Source organism: Grammomys surdaster, unplaced genomic scaffold, assembly GCF_004785775.1.
Source record: "Grammomys surdaster isolate TR1022 unplaced genomic scaffold, NIH_TR_1.0 125849, whole genome shotgun sequence".
NCBI classification, from domain to species: Eukaryota; Metazoa; Chordata; class Mammalia; order Rodentia; family Muridae; genus Grammomys; species Grammomys surdaster.
This window is the reverse complement of record NW_021620675.1, coordinates 2,307,738-2,328,677: the sequence shown is the minus strand read 5'-3', so window position 1 is coordinate 2,328,677 and position 20,940 is coordinate 2,307,738. Positions and strand designations below refer to the sequence as shown.

General features: G+C 42.9%; 1 protein-coding gene across 2 annotated transcripts in view; it reads right to left on the bottom strand.

Moving 5' to 3' along the window:
• The window catches only part of Gabpb2 (GA binding protein transcription factor subunit beta 2), a 37,183-nt gene that overhangs the window by 8,025 nt on the left and 8,218 nt on the right, over nt 1-20,940 (bottom strand). For both annotated transcript variants that reach the window (XM_028789699.1, XM_028789698.1), the window contains exons 2-6: nt 17,244-17,383; nt 15,480-15,647; nt 14,565-14,759; nt 10,458-10,608; nt 825-1,010 (exon numbers count right to left, since the gene is read on the bottom strand). In XM_028789699.1, the coding sequence (XP_028645532.1) occupies nt 825-1,010; nt 10,458-10,608; nt 14,565-14,759; nt 15,480-15,647; nt 17,244-17,351 (808 nt within the window). In that variant the 5' untranslated portion in view covers nt 17,352-17,383. The remainder of the gene's footprint in view (nt 1-824; nt 1,011-10,457; nt 10,609-14,564; nt 14,760-15,479; nt 15,648-17,243; nt 17,384-20,940) is intronic.

The following is a 20,940-nucleotide window of genomic DNA, read 5'->3' as shown; positions in this document are numbered from 1 at the left end:
CCTGTTTTCCTTACAAAATCCATTTTCTAGAGGCTGGGAGTTGGAGACCAAGGTGTGGGCAGGCTTGGCTCCTGAAGTGTCTCTCTGACTGGTGGAGGATGCTCTCTTGCAGGGTACAAACGCACTCTACAAACTGAGTACATTCTCAATCTGTTCTTTCACTCTGCATCCCTGGTTGGCCCTGAACTCACTAGATCAGGCTAGCCTGAAACTTGCAGCCATACTCCTCCCTCTGCCTCCCTGGTGCTGAGTACCTGACTGCCCAGTGTCTACTGTGCCTTCTGATCTGTTTTTTGAGATGTCTTTCTGTGCAGCCCCAGGTGGCCCACCCTTCCCTGTGCTGATCCCACAGGCATGCACACCTGTGCGTGAGTGTGGACGAGAGGACTCAGTTCCACTCACAAACTCTATCTCCTAGGGAAACTGACATAGTCTGGGGAGCCTGGTGACTGTTTCTTCGCAGAGCTTCTTTGTTCTATCCTCTCCGGGCTCTCCCCCACTCCTGCAATCTGTCTTTTTTTTTTTAAAAAAAAATCTCATTTCTTTTTTTTTTTTAAGATTTATTTATTATTTTATTTATGAGTACACTGTCACTGTCTTCGGACACACCAGAATAGGACATCCAATCTCATTACGGATGGTTGTGAGCCACCATGTGGTTGCTGGGATTTGAACTCAGGACCTCTGGAAGAGCAGTCAGTGCTCTTAACCGCTGAGCCATCTCTCCAGCCCCCCTGCAATCTGTCTTAATGCCTCATTTTTAGGGGAATATGGCAGATCTAGAATCTCTCTAAGTAAGCAGTTGTCTACTGGGTATAACTCACCTGGCTGTCCATCTTGCATAGTTACGATAAACGGCTGGCCAATGCCTCCAGTAGGGATTGAAGTTTGGATATTACCCAGAGGGACTCCATCAGTGACTATGGTGATGACCCTCTGGCCTCCACTCCCCACCACTTGCTGGATTGAGGAGTCAAGAGAATTTCCTTCTTCAATTTCTTCTAAATTAGCTAGAGATAACAAAAGTAAATTTAAAACATCAAGTTTATTTAAAACAAAGAAATACAAGTTTCTCTTTGAAGAATACATCATCTTCTTTGAGATACTATTGAAAGTATTTATGAAAAAGAAAAAAAAAATTGGTTGAGGTTTTTTTTTCCCCCCCCCTTTGGTTTTTTTCGAGACAGGGTTTCTCTGTGTCGCCCTGGCTGTCCTGGAACTCACTCTGTAGACCAGGCTGGCCTGGAACTCAGAAATCCACCTGCCTCTGCCTCCCAAGTGCTGGGATTAAAGGCGTGCGCCACCACCACCCAGCCTGGTTGAGTTCTTAAGATAGAGCCTTACTCTGTGCCCAGGCTGCTCAACCTGCCTCAGCCTCCTAAGTGCTGGGATTATAGGACTGAGCAACAATAACTGTTCAGAAAAGCTTTTATAAATAAGCCAAGGAATTCATTAGAACAGTATTTTCTGAAAATATCCTAAGATAGTAACAGTGCTCAATAAAGATAGGTTCTAGGGCTCAATGGGGTAGCATACCCTGTAATCACAACACCCAGAGGAGTGAGATAGGGGACTCACCATGAGTTCTAGGCTAGCCTGGGCTATGTGGTGAGATTCTATTTGAAGAAACAAACTCTCAAAAAATAAATAAATAAAAAAAGAGATAGGTCCTATGCATAAATACATTTTGAAATGTTAGTTCAAATACACTTAAACTTGCCAGGTATAACTGCAATCCTCTTACTCAGGAGGCAAAAGCAGGGGGATCTCAAATTCCAAGCTACATATGGAGTTTGAGGTCAGCCTAGGCTATATGAGACCTTGTCTCAAAGAAAACTAAGCTATACATATACTTTTTAGGAGCAGTGGAGACAGGGTCTCAAGTAGTTCAGGCTAACCTCAAAGTCACTACGTAGCTAAGGATGATCCTCCTGCTTCTATCTCCCAAGTGCTGGAATTATAGGTGTGAGCCACCATGCCTAATTGACATGGTCTTGGTGAAGAAGCCCAGGACATTGTGAAAGCTAGGTACGAACTCATGTGAGCAACACCCTAGCCTGCATCTGTGTGTCAAATTGTTTGTTTAGGGGCCAGTATCAATCATCATTTTTAACAGGGTAATGAGCTTTGGGATGTTCCCTACAGTATGATAGGCTGCATTTCCCTGAGAACTTAGAGTCCTTTTTCAGGTAATATCTTGAAAGTCTACATAAATCTAAAAAACTTTAAAAAAAAACAAAATTAGTATAAATAATTTAAGAATATGGGAGATTTAATAGTGAACCAATAAAACATTACAGCAAATAATCAATGGGTTAAAGTTGAACAGAGAGGCTGCATGGAAGGTGGCTTTTCCCACCTGACACAGAATCATGAACAAGAGCTATACTACAGAGTGCTCACTGTGTTCCAGCTACATTCCTGAGAGGTTTATATATGTGAGTGCACAGTTAACATTGGCTGGTCAATAACCCATACATAGGCTATGCACTGCCTGCCACTCCTGAACTGCTTTGTAGCAGGAGTCACACAGTCTGAAAGTCACAAAGAACTCTGAGTAAGTGGCATGGTCCATTCATAGGAGACACAGCGAGGAAGCTCAATGAAAATTAACTATTTGTGACTCACAGAAAGGAAGAATAACCAGGAGTGGTGGCATGCGCCTATAGTTGTCCTTGGGAGGTAAAGGAAGAGAATGAGGAGTTCAGAGTTCTGAGATCCTAATTCAGAAACAACAAAACAATCAAATGATTCCGATCCAAAGAAACCACAAAGAATTGTTGAATGTTATGGTGGAAACCTAAAACCACCTCCATGCCAGATGAGGACACTGCCTGGAGAATGTAAGTGATTTACCCCAAACCAGGGAGTAAGCCAAAATAGTAAGGATAAGCTTTCCACAGTATGTTTCTCTTAATATTCTTCTACACCACTAACTTGTACATATCCAAGTAAAAAACTTTTTTTTTTTGAGGCAGGGTCTATGTGGTCCTCAACTCACAGAGGCTAGAGACCTGCCTGCATCTTTCTCCTGCATCTTTCCGGCTTCAAAGGTGTGCATCATCACTCCAGCCTGAGAAACTACCTTCTGTAGCCAGTCTTGGCTATGTTCAGGTTCTTTTTTCCACCCTTTATCACATGGACACACACACATGTGTGTGCATTTTACCCTCTAACATTGGATAGGAGAGAAATAAGGATAGACAGGAGACAGGAAAGAGGAAAAATCCAAAATCTTAAAAAAAAAAAATCTAATTTCTTTCCCTTTGTTTCTTCTTTGACTACAGCTACTAACAAACTACAGCTAGCCTCCCTAATGATCAACAGCCTTCCACCCCACCTCTCAGGGCCCTCACGTTCATTCTACAGCTGGCAAACCACACTTCTGCTACAACATGAGGCGTAAGTCATGGTCAGCTGCTTTGGTCAGTCCTAAGCACACCACCCCACACCTAGGATTAAAATGAAAGCACATTCTTATAGTATTCCTCACCCAACCGCCCCCTCCCCCATATTTTTAAAGAAATCAAAATTCCAGAATTCTTAAAAATGTCACTACCACCTTTGGAGTTAGTACTGGTAAGAAAAATGGCTAGTGGGGCTGGAGAGAAGGCTCAGTGATTAAGAGCACTGGCTGCTCTGCTCTTAGAAAGGACCTGGGTTCAGTTCTCACTATCCACATGGTGGCTACTCACAACTGCTGCAACTCCAGTTGCAGAGGATCTGTACCCTCTTCTGGCCTCCTTGGCACACACACGGGATGCAGGCATGCAGGCAAACAAACACCCATGCATATAAAACTTAAGAATGACTGGCAGCGAAGGGAAGTTCTCATCCCTCAAATGTCAATGCAAGAATGACATCACTGTAGGGAGAGTTTTGGTTTCCTTTAAAACCCAGTTATGTTATGTGGATGTGTGCTTGTTTTAATCCCAGGTGTTGGGTAAGCGGCTGCTTCACAGATGATTATGATTTGTCTCGTGCACTAGCAGTGGTGTTATTTTTGCCAGCTGCAGATAGTTTAATTCTGGGGACTGGATAAATAAGAGAGCTCCAAGAGGTCCTATGGCAGTGGGCTCCCAGGTGCTGCTGTTGTGGTGATGAGGAGCTGGAGATGTCCTGAGATGAAGACCGGACTTGCCCCTAAGGATCCCAATGCCCCTATAATCAGAAGGAAGTAGTCAAAAGAGGTCTACGCCCCCTTTCCCCTCTAACTTCTTTCTCTCCTACCTAGTGTTGGGGGTTGGAGGAGATTAGGATGGAATAAGGGTTGGAAGGTAGAGGTATAAAAATACAGTAATATAGTAAAAAAGAATATGCCAATATGTCATAACAGTTGGCTATCATTAATGAAAGAGCAGGCAACCAGACCCTCCCAGGGCTTATAGAATACTTCCTCCAATCATCTTACCCTAGCTAAACGAATTCCTAAGATTTTTCTCAGAAGCTATGTAACTTTTCACTGGGTATGTAACTTGACATTACATTTTTTAATTTTTTTTTTTTAACGTTGTGAGTGTGTAGTGCACCCAGAGGCCACAATGACATGTGGGAATTGGTTCTCTATCTGTCATGTGAGTTCCTGGGTTGTCAGGCCTGGTGGGATCATTTACCTGCTGAGCCACATTGCTAGCCCCTGAAAACTTACTGTTTTAGTTATCAGCAGGGTGTTCTGCAACTATATGCCCAACTCCACAGGAAATGCCAGAACTATACTCCCAGCAACGCTTAAGCACACGTGGTATAACCATGAGAAGGTAGCAGAAATCAGATTGTGGATTTCAATATTTTTTTTCTTCTTTTTCTTTTTTCCTATTTTTCTTTTCATTTCATTTCCTTCCTTCCTTCCTTCCTTCCTTCCTTCCTTCCTTCCTGCCTGCCTGCCTGCCTGCCTTTTTTTGAGATGGGGTTTCTCCATGTGTCCTGGAACACTGTCTGTAAACCGGGCTGTCTTTTAAACTCACAGAGATCTGATTGCCTTTCCCTCCCAATTACTGGAATTTAAAATGTGTGTCATCATGCCCAGCACAGTTGATATTTCATATAATTTAAAACTGCTGAAGAATTAAAAACAAAAGAAACTAATTCATTCAGCAGATTGAGCACCAAGCTGTGGCTCTGTGTGAGCTGCAGAAGGAAGGGGCTGATGCCTGAGTGAGTGTGCAAGTGTGGCCAGTCCTGTGGTGGTGGGATTTGACCCCTGCAATGCCAAAGCACAGGGTCACCGAATCCATTAGAAAGGGAAAATGAGGTCTAGTGGAAAGAAGAGGCAAAGGAAACCAAACCTTCGGCCTTTACCCCATCCTTATTTTGTTTCCTAATCCAAATTGATTTCATCCAATTGTGTTGTTAAAATTCTTTTACGGCTGTGATGGCTCAGCAGGCGCTTGCTGTCAAGCTTGATGACTTGAGTTTGATCCCCAGACCCACATGGTGGAAGGAGACAGCCACCTCTTGCGACCTGTCTTCTGACTCCACATGTGCTTCAGCATGTTCCACTCCCTCCACAAAATAAACGTTAAACATTTTTTTAAATCCTTTAAGGTTTAAAGAGACTTTGACAACAGTAGATTAATTCAATGTGCTTGGCACAGCCTACTACATTTCCACTGCCAGTGCCAGGACCAGGACCTAGCAGAATGTGGTGTCACCCACTCCCAAGGACCCCTGTGCAGCCCTCCTTGAAAGCAGGCTTACAGAGCGTGCCTCATTACAACCTGAGCATGCTGAGGGGACAATGCTGCTCCTGGGCTGTGGACCACCACACTGTCCATCCGCAGATAATGACAGAAAAGGACAGACTTACAGAGCAAACATGCTTAACCGCCTCAAGTTTTGAAGCTGGATCAGGGATTGGCAATACCTGTGGTCCAGCACTCCAGAGCTGAGCCAGGCCAACCTTAAACTACACAGTGAAAAGGTGTCTCAAATAAACAAATCTCCCCCAAACTTTACATTTTATTTATTTATTATTGCTTTTTGAAACAGGGTCTTCTATAGCACAGGCTGGCCACACACTGGCCACGTAGCCAAGCATGGCTTTGGACTCTGATTCTTCTGTTACCACCTTCCAAGTGCTGGACTGTAACCATGCACCTCCATAGCTAATACCTCAAGTTTCCAATTCCAAACACCGAACAATGCACAATTGAGTAATGCTTTGTAAACCACTATTATCTACTTTAATCATAACGTAGTGTGCTTTTAAAAAATTGTCTGTAGTGTTTTACTCGTGTATCTGAATGCTATTCTCACAGCAAACATCTAGGTTAGTGAATGAGTGCTGATGATAAATGGGTCTAACTTTATGAAGTAACTCAACATTTCTGCAGAAGTATACTTTCTACATAATGAATTTCACGTCCCCATTATCTTTCTTTATAATTTCAGAGATTATGGCAAGCACCAACTTATTACCTCTTCCTCTAAATTCAGCCTTATTTGCCCTGTCTTATGACAATGGACCTGGACCCCATAATGAGACTTCTTGTCAGCTGGAACTAAGTCAATATAACAGTTGCAGCTGCCAGGGCTGAGGAATGCAACTCTATTGGTATCTGTTTGCCTCCCTAGAACATTTGAAGGCCTGGTTTCTAGTCCCAGCAGGGAGGGGCATAAACCTGTAAACCCAGCATTCAGAACATAGAGGCTGGAGGGTCAAAAATTCAAGATTATTTTTGGCTATACAAGTTGCAGGTAGGCCCAGGCTAAATGAGACTATCTTAAAAAGAAAAAGGAACATATACATATATGGATGTTTATTTACATGTATAACTATATTTTGGGGGGAAAGAACAGTTTGTTGAATAGATTGCAAAAGGGCAGTGGGCTGGATAGTACCCAGAGTACAGCCTGCAGCCTGTTGGTAATTCTTTTGTAGGTAGCATATGCTCACATGGAAGGCAGAGGTCAGCCTTTGATGCTGTTACCCGGAAGTGGCTAATTTGTTCTCCTGAAACCTATTTCAGGGGTACCCTGATTAGGTTAGGCTGGCCTCCTTTTATTTGTTTTTGTTTTCAGAGACAGGCTTTCTCTGAGTAGCTCAGGCTGTCCTGGAACTCACTCTGTAGACCAGGCTGGCCTCAAACTCAAGAGATCTGCTTCCCTCTGCTTCCCAAGTGCTGGAATTAAAGGTGTGTGCCAATCTCTTTTTAGTGTGAGGCCATCCTCGTCTACATAACAAGTTCCAGGACATCCAGGGCTCCATAGAGATTCTGTCTGGAAAAAAAAAAAAAAGAAAAGGTCAAAAAATGAACGGAAAAAAAAAACCACAAACAAACCTCAAGTGTTAGCAGGGCGGTAGTGGTGCACACCTTCAGTCACAGCATTTGGGAGGCAGAGGCAGTGGAGGATCTCTGAGTACCAGGACAGCCAGGACTATGCACAGTTAAACTCTGTCTCAACAACAACAAACAAAATAAGATAACTTATTAGATTACACATGAAGCTCACTTTGCCCTCTGGTGGGTATCACATTGTCACTGTCCCCTCCTTTCCTCCCCCAGCCTCCAGCTCATGACTTTCCTGCTTCAGGACTACCACCCCAGCCCTGAGTGTCATTTAAGAGTTATTTCTGGCCGGGCGGTGGTGGCGCACGGTTTTAATCCCAGCACTTGGGAGGCAGAGGCAGGTGGAGCTCTGTGAAACCAGCCTGGTCTACACAGAGAAACCCTGTCTCGAAAAACCAAAGGAAGATAAAAATAAAGAGAGAGAGAGAGAGAGAGAGAGAGAGAGAGAGAGAGAGAGAGAGAGGGGAAAACTAGACTTAGACTTTTCCAAACAACAGGCTGCTAGTCAGCCAGTTGACTCCCATCTGCACAGTCTTTTTTTGTTCCATGTTTTTCTTGATGCTTTGGTTGTGAGCTACCCTTTCATGGTTGAGCTATCTCTCCAGTCCTGTGTTTTTGTTTTTTTACAAGACTGTATTTATTTATGTGTATGTGTGTGTACATGTGTGTGTACATGCCTGCCTAGATGGGTTTATGTGCATCCTGTACAAGCAGGTGCCTACAGAGGTCAAAAGACAGCATTAGATCGCCTGGAACTAGAGTTACAGGCAGTTGAGAACCACAACAAAGGGTGCTGGGACCAAAATCCAGATCCTCCCCAAGAGCAGTAAGTACTCTCAAGCACTGAACAATCTTTTCAGCCTCCTTGTATAGTCCTGACCTCAGAATTCTGTTTGTGCTTATGTATATGCTTTTTTTTTTAAATCATTTGTCATTCTGCCTCTCAAAAGTAATGTATTTAAGATCCTTCCTTTGAGATACAACTTTCCTCCTTGGGCACTAGGATTAAACCCAGTGTCTTGAGGGGCAAGTGCTCTCAGAGTGAGCTACATTCCCAGTTCAGTTATTTATTTTCGTTCATTTGCTTTTACACATTTTCTATTTATTTATTGGAGACAGGCTCATTATGTAGTTCAGGCTGGTCTGGAACTTCTGGTAGTCTTATTGCTGTAGTTTTCTGAATGCTGGGAGTACAGAAATATAATACCACATGCTTTACTATTTATTTAGTTTGTTTTGTTTGAAATACTGCCTCACTAAGTAGCTCTGGCTGGCCGGGAACCTGCTTTGTAGACCAGGCTGGCCTCACACTCACAGAGCTCTGATTACAGTGTGATTCCCCACGCTGTCACACCCAGCCTAGTCTTTAATCTTTCAAAGTCAGAAGCAGAAAAATTAAGCCAAGAATTAGAAATTTATTTGAGGATACAAGTTCCTCATCACAGAACACATATTTATAAAAGAAAATGATAAGAATAAATTCATTTGCTCCTTTTTGGAATTTAAAACATGCAGGTGTCAGGCTAGGTGTGTGTGGCACACACCTGTAATCCTAGGACTGGGAAAGTGGAGGCAGGGGGACTACAAATTCAAGGCCATCCTAGGCTACAAGACCTTGTCTCAGCACTACTCCATCTACCCCCAGAAAACATGCAAGTGTCAACTGACTGATACTAAGTATTTTCTCTGCTTTAAATACTTAAAATAAAGTACATACATAAAACATTTATCCTAAACCCTCCAATCTCAGTGATGAGGGCTAAAGTAAAAACAACACAAACTATACACACACACATGCACACACACAACATATATGCTCATGAACAAATGGAGTTTGGGTTTGTTTGTTTGTTTGTTTGTTTGTTTCAAGGCAGGGGTTCTCACTCTGTATTGTCTACCTCTGCCTCCCAAGTTCTGGGATCAAAGGCATGAGGCACCACACTACCTGGCTTACAAATTAAGTTTATTGAAATAATCACATGTATCTCTTTTATATTAATATTTCAATAGCCACTAATTTTTATTTTATTTTGATTGTTACTGTTTTAAACCAAGAATATTTAATTATTTCCCTCAGCAGTTCCACACTTAGATTCTGTTATATTTTCATTTTAGGGTCAGATATAGCTTTTTCTCCCCTTAAATTAACTTTGAACCTCTGAGGATGATCTTAAACTTCAGACTCTCCAGCTCCTACCTTCTTTATGCTGGGATTACATATGCTATCAAGCTGTTTCTGTGTTAATGGAAAATAAACTCGGGCTTTTGTACATGCTGGACAAGCACTTTAATAACTAGGCTAGATCTTAGCCCAAAGCATAACCGTTTGGTTATTGTTTGTTCAATTGCTGTTTTTTTATGTAGACCAGGCTGGCCTCGAACTGAGACATCTACTTGCCTCTGCCTCCCGAGTGCCAAGATTAAAGGTATGCAGCAAGTCACTGAGACTTTTGAGACGGGTTTACGGTAGTACTCACTAGCCTTAAATTCCTGACCCTCCTACATCCACTTCCTGGACTGTTGGGACTAAAGGCATGTGTCACCAAGTCTGGCAAGGTATAACCCTTCTCTCTTTATTTAAAAAAACTTTTTGGAGGCACAACTTTTTGACAGATAAATCTGTAGAATATTTTTTTTAAATTTTGTTTTTAACTGTTCATTTTTACTCCCTTGATTAAAATTCCTCACAATCTTCCTTTTTTTTTTGTTAGGAAGAAGAACGTCTTGGCTTTTAAAGTTATTATAAATTTGTTTGTGGTGGTTCATAGCTGTAATCTCAGCAATTAAGAAGCTGAGGCAGTAAGATTGGTACAAGTTCAAGGTCAGCATTAACTATAGAATTAGTCCAAGGCCCTCCTGCAATATAGTGAGACCCTGCCTTAAATAAACCAAAGAAACAGCAAACAAAAAAGAAGGGCTGTGAACATAGCTCAGGTGTGTGTGAGGCTCATTGTCTACATTGAAAGTCAAGGGTATGAGGAATGCTTTACTTTTACTTTCTATGGTATTAGAGATGTAGTCTATGGCCTTATACATGCAGCAAGTGTTCTATCTCAGAGCTTTAATCCCAACATTTTAGAGGAATATTTTTTGAAAGAGTGGGTATCAAACATATCCATTTATGTCTAGGAAAAGCCTAAAACGAATGCCTCATTATCAGAACTATACCTGAGGTTGCTTTGGTGTTGGCTGAAGAAACAAAGCTAGCGAGGTTAACGACCTCTCCAGAGGTGAAGATGAACGGAGCAGTCACTGTCACAGGGTTGGCCACTGGGTTGGCTCTCTCGGGGTTAGTGTTCACCTGATTCTGCATTGCTTCCTGCCAAACAAAGCAGGTTATTTCAAAGTCAGTGCACTTTAGTCATACAGTCACTGAACAACACAGCCTCTCCCCTCCCCGAGCTCCATCAAGCAGAACTAGTCTAGCATGATGTCCAGGGAGCTAAGAGTTCTCATTAACACTACAGCTTTTCTCAAACTGAGCAACTTGTATTAGCTTGCTTCCCGAGCTTGTTTCTACTTGAGAAAGCAAAGGTGTATTATTCACAGATCCTTCTACATGCTACACTTAACCGCTCTGCATTTTAACTTGAAAAAAAATGAAGGGAAGGAACTGGTCTGCATAGTGTAAAAGTAATTTGTAGCACTAATATTCCACGATCAATTATCTACAAGACAAGATGCTAGCAGGAGATCCCTGCAGAGCAAAGACTCTCTAGAGCTTTATCCTACAACGTGTTCCATTCTGCCACTGAAGACACTCCTAAGAGAACATATAACAAGCAGATAAATGAGTAGCAGATTTTGAAGTCTAGTTCCATATGCTACACTCTTACTTCCAAGGATGTCTGCTCAATTTGGTGAAAAGATGCTTATCTTTTATTTTTTACTTTCAGAAGTTTTCTACAAACATGAAAACTACCAAAAAAAAAAAAAAAGTCCAGTTATAAAAGGACTTTGAACAATAACTAAAAGTTGAAGAGAAGAACCAGTCTTTGGAAAACCAGCTGTCATGAAAAACAAACAAAACCCAAAAATGCACAAGCAGCTATTTTTCATATGTAATTATCCCCTTGACTAAGAACTTCAATTAAAGCAGATTATTCATTTTCCGGATACTGTTAAATTCTTTCTTCAGTCTGCTATTTCTAACTTCCAGCAGTCTCCTTGGTGGAAGCTCTCACGGGCAGGCTTGCCCAGCCTAATGAAAGCAATCACATGCTACTTAGCATTGTCTTCTCTACCCAATGTACCATCTCCCATTACCTTTTTAAACAATCACACCAATCCTGGATTTAAGTTTCTAAATCCAGATGTGTTGGTTCAAACCTGTAATCCCAGAACTTCAGAAACTGAGACAGGCCGGGCAGTGTTGGCTCACGCCTTTAATCCCAGCACTTGGGAGGCAGAGGCAGGCGGATTTCTGAGTTTGAGGCCAGCCTGGTCTACAGAGTGAGTTCCATGACAGCCAGGGGTACACAGAGAAACCCTGTCTCGAAAAACCAAAAAAAAAAAAAAAAAAAAAAAAAGAAACTGAGACAGGAGGATCACCTTGAGTTGGAGGCCAGCATGGGCTTCAGAGTAAGTGCCACATGAAGCAAAACCACACAGCAAGATCATCTTTCAACTCCCTCTCAAAAACAAACACAAAAACAACCCTCCCCACTTCAGTATAGGGTAGTGGCACACAGCTTTAGTCCCAGCACTCGGAAGGTAGAGGCATGTGGACCTCGGTAAATTTAAGGACAGCTGGGTCTACAAAGCTACTTCTAGGAAAACCAAGGCTACACAGAGAGACCAGTCTTAAAAAAAAAAAAATGCAAAGCAAAACAAAGAAAGCTTCTAGTATGTTCCCACTGCTCACAGAAACTACCATCTCACTAAGTGCACATGACTAGCCATGTAAGAAGCTCACACACAGACCCAGCCTGCCTGACAAGCACCTGCCATCCCCACATCCCAGGCCCATTGCTCCTTCTCTACACAAATTACTTTTCCTGTTCTTTCACATATCTGTTTTTTGTTTCTACTTTTTCTAGCATAGATTTCTTTTTTTTTTTTTTTTCATTTTTCAAGACAGGGTTTCTCTGTGTAGCCCTGGCTGTCCTGGAACTCACTCTGTAGACCAGGCTGGCCTCGAACTCAGAAATCCGCCTGCCTCTGCCTCCCAAGTGCTGGGATTAAAGGCGTGCGGCACCACCGCCCATCGATTTTTTTTTCTTAATAATGAATACAATAACATTACTTTTCTTTGTGTGTATGTGGAGGGGTTATGCATGTGGGGGGTAGAAAACAATTGACAAGAGTCAGTTTTCTCTCCTTCTACCATGTGGGTCCAGAAAAGCAAACCTACGTCATTACACTCGGCAGGTACCTTTACCTGAGCCAGTTCACTGACCTGATTAAATTCTTTTCGCTCTTTTTTTTGTTGTTGTTTTTTCGCTCTTTTCGCTCTTAAATTAATTAATTATCATTAGACTGGATTATTATTATTTTAGACTGGATCTCTCTGAGTGGCTCTAGATGTTTGGAGACTCAGTATGGAGACTGAGGTGGTCTAAAATTCAGAGATCGCCGGGCAGTGGTGGTGCACACCTTTAATCCCAGCACTTGGGAGGCAGAGGCAGGTGGATTTCTGAGTTCAAGGCTAGCCTGGTCTACAGAGTGAGTTCCAGGACAGCCAGGGCTACACAGAGAAACCCTGTCTCGGAAAAAAAAAAAAAAAAAAGAAAAAGAAAATTCAGAGATCTACCGGCCTCTGCCTCCTGCGTGCTGGGATTAAAGGTGTGCACCACCATGCTTGCTCTGCATGTTTTTAGTTGATGTGCATGTGCACGCAGAGCCCTGAAGGTTAGAGGCAGCTGTGAGTGTCGGCTCTCACTTCTAACATGTGGGCTCCAGGGAATGAGCCCAGACCATCAGGCTTCACAACAGACACCCTTACTCACTAAGTTATCTCACTGGCCCCTAAATTTAATTTGATTTTGTTTCTCATTATTTTTTGAGACAGGGTTTCTCTGTGTAGCCCTGGCTGTCCTGGAATTCACTCTGTAGACCAGGCTGGCCTCAAACTCAGAGCTCCACCTGCCTCTGCCTCCCAAGTACTGGGATCAAGGCATGTGCCACCACCACCACCCAGTGAGTTTGAACTTCTAATCCTTCTACCTCCACCTCCAAATGGTGGGATTCTATAGGCATGCACCACACTGTCTAGAGAGTGTCTTAGTGTATGTATGTGTGGGAGGGAGGATACATTTGTGTGCACGTGCAGCTAGAAAACAGCCTGAGTATAGTTTGTCAGATGCTACCTACCTTGTTTTTTTTTTTTTTTGTGATAGGTCTCTCACTGGTCTGGAGTTCATCAAGTAAGCAAGGGTGGTTGGCTAGCAAGCTCCAGGGAACTATTTGTCTCTGCTTCCCCAACATTGAGATTATAAGCACATGTTTCCACAGCTGGTTTAAAATGTTTTTAATTACAATTTATTTGTTGTGTGTGTTGTGTACTAGTGTTCCAGGGCACATATGTGCATGAATTTTAAGGCATGTTCCTCTGTATTTGTAACATTCCCTCTCTCTAAATCAGAACATCTGCTCTAGAAAGGAAGGAAGCTGAGCAGCCTTTAGTCCAATAGAAGGTAAGCAAAAGCCCACATATCAGAGAAGAACAGACGCCTGGAAGATTCTTGAGGGCCCACGAACAGTAACGGGAGCAAAGAGTTGTGGGGGAGGAGACTCTGAGCAGTAGGACACAGAAAGGAAGCTGTCTGGACTGTGGAGCTGCCTGAAAGCTGGGCAGCTCTCAGAACCAGAGAAGGTGTGTGGACCTCTGCTCTGCAATGTCGGCACTGAGTACTTCCACATTGTTTTCTAATCACTGAATGATTCAGGACTTTATAGAATCTGATTTAGCAAACAAACAAACAAACAAACAAACCCTATGTCCAGGCCTACTTGAGAGGCTAGCTTTAGCTCTGGCTTCACAGTAAGACTCTGAAAACAAAGGCCAGGCATGGTAGCACATATCTGTAATTCCAGTGTATGTGAGGCAAGAGAATGATGAGTCACCATTAGCTACATTCAAAACTTGAGGTCACCCTGGGCTACTTGAGATCCTGTCTCAACTGAAAAAAAAAAAAAATATGAGAGAGAGGTACCAATACAGAGCCATATGATCAAGACAGGCTAGAATTTAAAATGGGGAGAAATTCTGTTTAAATTCAGTTCCCTCAAAATAATCTATAATTAATGTACTTTGAGGAATATAAAGGAACATACCTGAAGCATGACCAAAATCTCAGTATTGTTCTTCTCCAGTGCTATGTCAAAGGCAGACTTATCAAATTTGCTAAAAGCATGGACATCAGCTCCGTATTTGATAAGTAACTCGACAACATCCCGGTGGTGGTGCTCCGTGGCCCAGTGCAGAGCTGTCATCTGCAGCATGTCCTTGGCATTCACATCTGCACCACTCTGTTGTAAGAAAGCAACTGCTCAATGCGTATAGGATCCCGTTACCAAACAGATTTACAGGGAGACATTTAACTTAGTTCTCACTTAAGGACTATCAGAGGGAGAAGCATTTCTTAAGTTTTCCTGAATGCTGAGACATTACGCTTTCAATGAGTGGGTCTGCTAAGGACATCACTGGGAAATTCTCACAGATGGTTGAGAAAGGGGAAGAAACAGATTTTGTTGCATTTATTAGCAGAAAGCTGAGTAGGGCCTGAAAAAAAAATAGGCATAAGTACAGAGAACACCTACAGAAAAGGAACAAAGAAAACTCAATAGGATTTGTTTAGCCTTTAAAAAATCAGAAAATCATCTCCATGATGACTCCTGAAGTATTGTTTCCATGAGTAAAATAATAAATAAATAAATAAATTTGCAACTCAGTAACCATCTACACTAAATCTTTCCAGATCACTTTCTTACCACTATTTAAGAAAAAATGGGAGGCAAAGAGACTTCTTTCTGCCTTACAGCATGGTCCGACTACTATTCTTTTGTTTGTTTTGTTTTTCAAAACAGGGTTTTTCTGTGTAGCCCTGGCTGTCCTGGAACTTGCTCTGTAGACCAGGCTGACCAAGAACTCACAGAGATCTGCCTCCCTCTGCTTCCTGAGTGCTGGGACTAAAGGTGTGCATCACCGCTGCCCGGCCCCCCCTCCCCCCGCCATTATTCCTGCTTTACCCTAACGAGCAGTTCCACGATGTGCGCATGTCCATCAGCCGCAGCCATATGCAAAGGGGTCCTGTCTACTTTGGTCCGGGCATCCCTGCTAACACCAGCTCGAAGGAGCACTTCTGCTGTGGAATAATGACCATACTGGGCTGCAAGATGAAGCGGTGACGTTCCAAGCTGTGGGGAGATAACACTCACTGAGTTCTACCATGTGAAGAACTGTATCATTTCTGGGTAAAGATACATGAACAAGAAATGAATTCTGTAGTATTCATCCCTGGAGAAAGAATCTTCCTGGGCAGATAGACTAAAAAAAAGATAGAATTTTAGAGTTAATATACTGGGGCTGCAGAGAACAGTGGGGAAGAGTACTAACCAAATATCCATGTTGGTGATTCACAGCTGCTATTCCAGCTGCTGGTGATCCAACACCCTAACTTCTAAGGGCACCTGGACTCACATGCACATACCCCCATGCAGCCATACTCATATGTACATCATTAAACATAATTAAATAAACTTAGTGTTAATGGGAAGGTAATGGGGCCATAAATTAACTGTGAAGAATGATGATTTTAAGTGAGATAGAGCTGCTGAGTGAGACTCACTAGAACACAGGATTTTAAGCATGGCTCACAAGATAGTTTTCTTATCTTTTCTTTTTTAGTATCAAAAAGAATATTCTGAGGTGGGTATGGTGGCACATGCCTTTAGTCCCAGCATTGAGAAGCAGAGGTGGGCAGATATCTGTGAGATGGAGGCCCAGGACACCCAGGGCTCTACTGAGAGACACTGTCTCAAAACAAACAAAAAAGGGAACCAGTAGGACCCTGAAGTTATGAAGTACTCCTACCATAACAGTCATCACTCCATCATCAACATTATGACCACCAGTCACTGCTTATGAATCTGTGAGTGCGAAGACGTCCCCCGTTATTACACAGACCGGAATCTTTAGGAGCTCTTTGGTTGCCGGGCGGTGGTGGCGCACGCCTTTAATCCCAGCACTTGGGAGGCAGAGGCAGGCGGATTTCTGAGATCGAGGCCAGCCTGGTCTACAGAGTGAGTTCCAGGACAGCCAGGGCTACACAGAGAAACCCTGTCTTGAAAAACAAAACAAAACAAACAAAACAAAACAAAAAAAAAAGGAGCTCTTTGGTCTGCAAGGCAGTTGACGGGCTCATTATATCAAACGTTTTGTTTTCTCTGTGTAGCACTGGGTGTCCTAGAACTTGCTCTGCAGACCAAGCTGGTCTCTCGAACTCAGTGCTTAGATTAAAGATGTATACCATTCTGCCTGGTATCTGTAATATTTATTTGCATGTTTGTGACTGCATGTATACACAGGTATGTGTGTATGAAGGTCAGAGGACAACTTTTAGGAATTGTTTTCTTTGTTTGTGTTTTGGCACAGGGTCTCATCATGTAGCCTCAGCTGTCTTGGAGCTTGCTATGTAGACCAGGTTGGCCTCAAACTCAAAGAGGTCTTCCTGCCCCTGCCTCCCAAGTTCAAGGTATGCACCATCATATCTGCAAATAAAAATATCAAAAATAAAAGGGAAAAAATCCCAAGTATTTAACAGCTACAATTTCAGCCTATATATTGACAGACAATTTTCAAATTGGAAACTAACAGGAACCTATACACTGTGGTGAGACAAATAAAGCTCTTTTAGAAGGAATGACACAGGAGCTGAGGAGAGCACCACGCCTGCTCAGCCTTGGGGACTGGTTATGGCACGTGGGAAACCACTGGGCCTTGGCTAAGCTTACCCAGTCTGTGGTGAATGGAGCCCCATTTGCCATCAGTGCCCTCACTTCATCATCTTGGCCTTTTCTTGCAGCTTCTAGCAGCCTCTTCCCCAAGTCCACCAGAGACATCTTTATGCATAGAAACGACTGTTTCCAGGTAGCTGCAATTCAAACACAAGGGAAGTAGTTGTCTGTAGTATGTTTTCTTGCTGTTTGTTTTTTCTAACACATGGTGGTTTTGCCATGTTATCCAGGCTGGCCTAGAACTCACTATGTAGCCATGAAAGCACGGAACTGAAAAATCTTGCTTCCTCTACCTCCCAGATGCTAATATACAGACACCACCACAGTGAAATGTTTACAAGATGCTTTTGTTTGGGGGACAGGAGCTTATACAGCCTACACTGGCCTTGACCTTTTCATCTTTCTGACTCCAGCACCCAAGTGGTGGGATTACAAGCTAGTGTCACCATACCTGGCTCCCTCCCACCCACCCTCCTTTTTTATTCTGAGGCAGTACCTAGATAAATTGGCCAGGCTGGTCCAAAACTCACTCCATAGCTTAGGTAAACCTAGAATTTTTGATCCTCCTGCCTCAATTTCCCAAGTAACTAGGATTATAGGTTTTTATCACCAGACCCAGTGGTATAATATAATTTAAAGAATACAGTTCAAAACATGCACCCTGATTTCTAGCAAGGCACAAGGGTATCTATTTGTAAAATGTATGAAGGAAACTGAGAGTTAATCATCTCTCCATGATGACTCGCAGCATGGCTGCATTGTATGAGTAGGCATGACTGTTTCTCTGGTTGGCCCCAAGAACCTGTATAGAGTAGGTAAACTCCCCACTGGCTCAAAACTGACCAGTTCCAATAAAGACTTCCTCAATCTCAATCCAACTCCTCCACTAGACATGAGAGGCCAGCAGGGCCTGTGAGATGGCTCAGTAGATCAAAGTGCTCTCTATAAAAGCTGGATGACTGTGCCTACCCACCAGAACTCTGGTACAAGAGAACTGGTTCTGACTTTAAGTTGTCCTCTGAGTACACGCAGTGGAGTATGCACCCTTCCCCATCATACACAAACAATACAATTAATCAGAACCCTGGGCAGGGCACATGCAAGTATTCCTCTCTGGGAACCTCTCCCACTCTTGGGAGTTTTCATTTTTCCTACTAAGCAGCATCTTCTCTAAATTGAATTGCAAGAGTTAATCTTTTTGTTTTCTAGCTATGGTGAGATGATGTAATGCCTATCAAAGTTTATAGACAGCAACTTTTTTCCTTTTCCTTTTCGGCAAAAACTCCTGTAGCCCAAGCTGACCATTAACTCACTGTGTAGCTGAGGACGACTTTCAACTCTGGATCCTCCTGTCTTCACTTCCCGGGTACTGAGAATGTGGGCAAGTGACATCACAGCCAGCATGTCAGATGACTTACTTAAGTCAACACCAAAAGTGTGGTTTATGGCTCCTGAGCCACACTTACAACCTTTCAGGAATCCATGTGATCCAAATTATTTTTACTATAACGTTAAGGCACTATTTGACTTTATTTTTTAGCATCTTAGTAGTTGCAATGGTGGTGAAAATACCATGGAAGCATAACTGGTGCTGTCTTTGCCCAAATCAAATTGTGAGGTAAGCTTACTACAGTCAATGCTGTGGACTTTGGGGGGGAGGAAGGGTAAATTCTATTTAAGAAAATCCTTGCCCTACAAGGAGGTATGTATATACCTGTAACAGCAGCACTTAGGAGAGGAGGCAGCAGATGAGAAGCACAAAGCCAGTGTTGTCTACACGGTGAGTTCTAGACAGGCCTGAGCTAGTCTCAATTTTTTTTTTTTCATTCTCTCTCCCCACCCCATGTGTGTGCATGTGTATGTGTGTGTGTTTTATATGTGTATGTTGGTCAGAGAACAGCTTTCAGGAGTTGGTTCTCTCCTTCTATCGTGTGGCTTGAGGGAGTGAACTCAGGTCATCAGGCTTGGCAGAAGTTAACCATGAGCTATCTTGCCAGTCTAACAACCTGAGTTTGATCCTAGGATCCACATGGTAAAAGGAGAGAAGTAACTCCAGAAAGGAGTCCTTGGAGTTCTCATAAACCACCCCATCCAATAAATTAAAAAAATTCAAAGTAGGGCCTTGTGGCAAAGGCCTGTAATCTCTGTAGTCTTGGTTTCTAGGAGGATGAGATACGAAGATTCCAAGTTGAAGACCAATCTGGGCAGTATCATGAGACCGGTACCTCAAAAAAAAAAAAAAATGAACTGAGGGCTGCTTAGCATGCACAAAACCCTGGGTCTCAGCCAAGCATGGAGATACAAAAGTTCAACGCCTGTCTGGGCTATAATATGAATTCAAGAATAGCTTGAGTAATTTAATGAGACTTGCCTCAAACTAAATAGTAAAAAACAGCTCAGTGGTTTACTATGTGTAAGGCTCTAGGTTCAAGTCCCAGTACAGCCAAGAATAAAACTGTAAGACAGAAAATTAGAAATAGTACAAAAATTCTTTTGATATAGCTTCAGATTTCTCTTTTCAACTAATTTTATTAGTTTTTAATAGTTTTTAAACTATTTGTATTTATGACTATTTTCACATGGATCTATTTCTGTGCAGTACCTGTATGCAATATCCTGTGAAGGTCAGAAAGGGCATCAGATCCTCTGGCACTGAATTTACAGGTGGCTGTGAGCTGCCATGTGGGTGCTCTGGAAGGGCGCTCAGTATTATTAACTGCTGAGCCATCTCTCCAAGCCCTTGCAACTATTCCCTTAGTGCAGAGGACAAAACCTAGGGTATTACTGAACTACAGTATCAATCTTGCAACTCACTTTTAGGAAATTACCGCGTATCTTGTGAGCGATGTAATACAATGGCAGAGTGCTTGTCTAGCGTGGATGAGGCTGCATGGACCACAAAAAATTACCACTTGCCAAGCTTTGGTATAGCGTCAAAGAATACCTACCATCATCCAGAAAAGCTATTTAAAAACGAGGTGTGGCCAGGCCTGCTGTCTCATGCCTACAATCCCTGTGTAACTATCCTCACAGAGACTCTAAGTAAGCTGTGTGCTCCTCTACTCTACTATCAGACTACTGGGATAGCAAACTTCAAGAGCGTCTCAGGTGCCAAGCTGAGAAGGTTGTCTCCTCAGAAAGAGATCTCAATTCTGACAGCTTGTCCAACCACCTTGCAGGAGACTGGAGCCAATGACAGTAGTCAGGGCCACGGCTTGCCCAGGAGTGATCAGTTAGCTATACATACATACTCTCTATTGACCTAGGACTCACGTTACATCAAAAGTCCAAACAGACTGGGGTGGCACTGGCCTGTTTCCAGTATGGTCACACTCAATCAATCCTTTTCTGCTTTTTGTCACTAATTGACATATCTATCTGATGATGGGGGGCCAAGCCTAACTTGTTAGGGATGCCAGGGCTCAAGCTCTGACCCTAACGTGCACAGTGATCATTTTGGCAAGGCAAAGCAGAATAAACAGTCAAGCACTCATTCTCAATGAAGAGGCCAGACTGAGTGGTACCAAGTAGCTGCTGGGGTCACTTTATTCCAGAGACATCTTTTGAGGACAGGATCTATCTACAAACCTCTGGGTGTCCTGAAAATAAGACAAGGCAGGCTTCAAACTCAGAGATCTGCCTGCCTCTGCCTCCGGACTGCTAGGCATGTGCCACGATGCCCAGCTAAGGACTT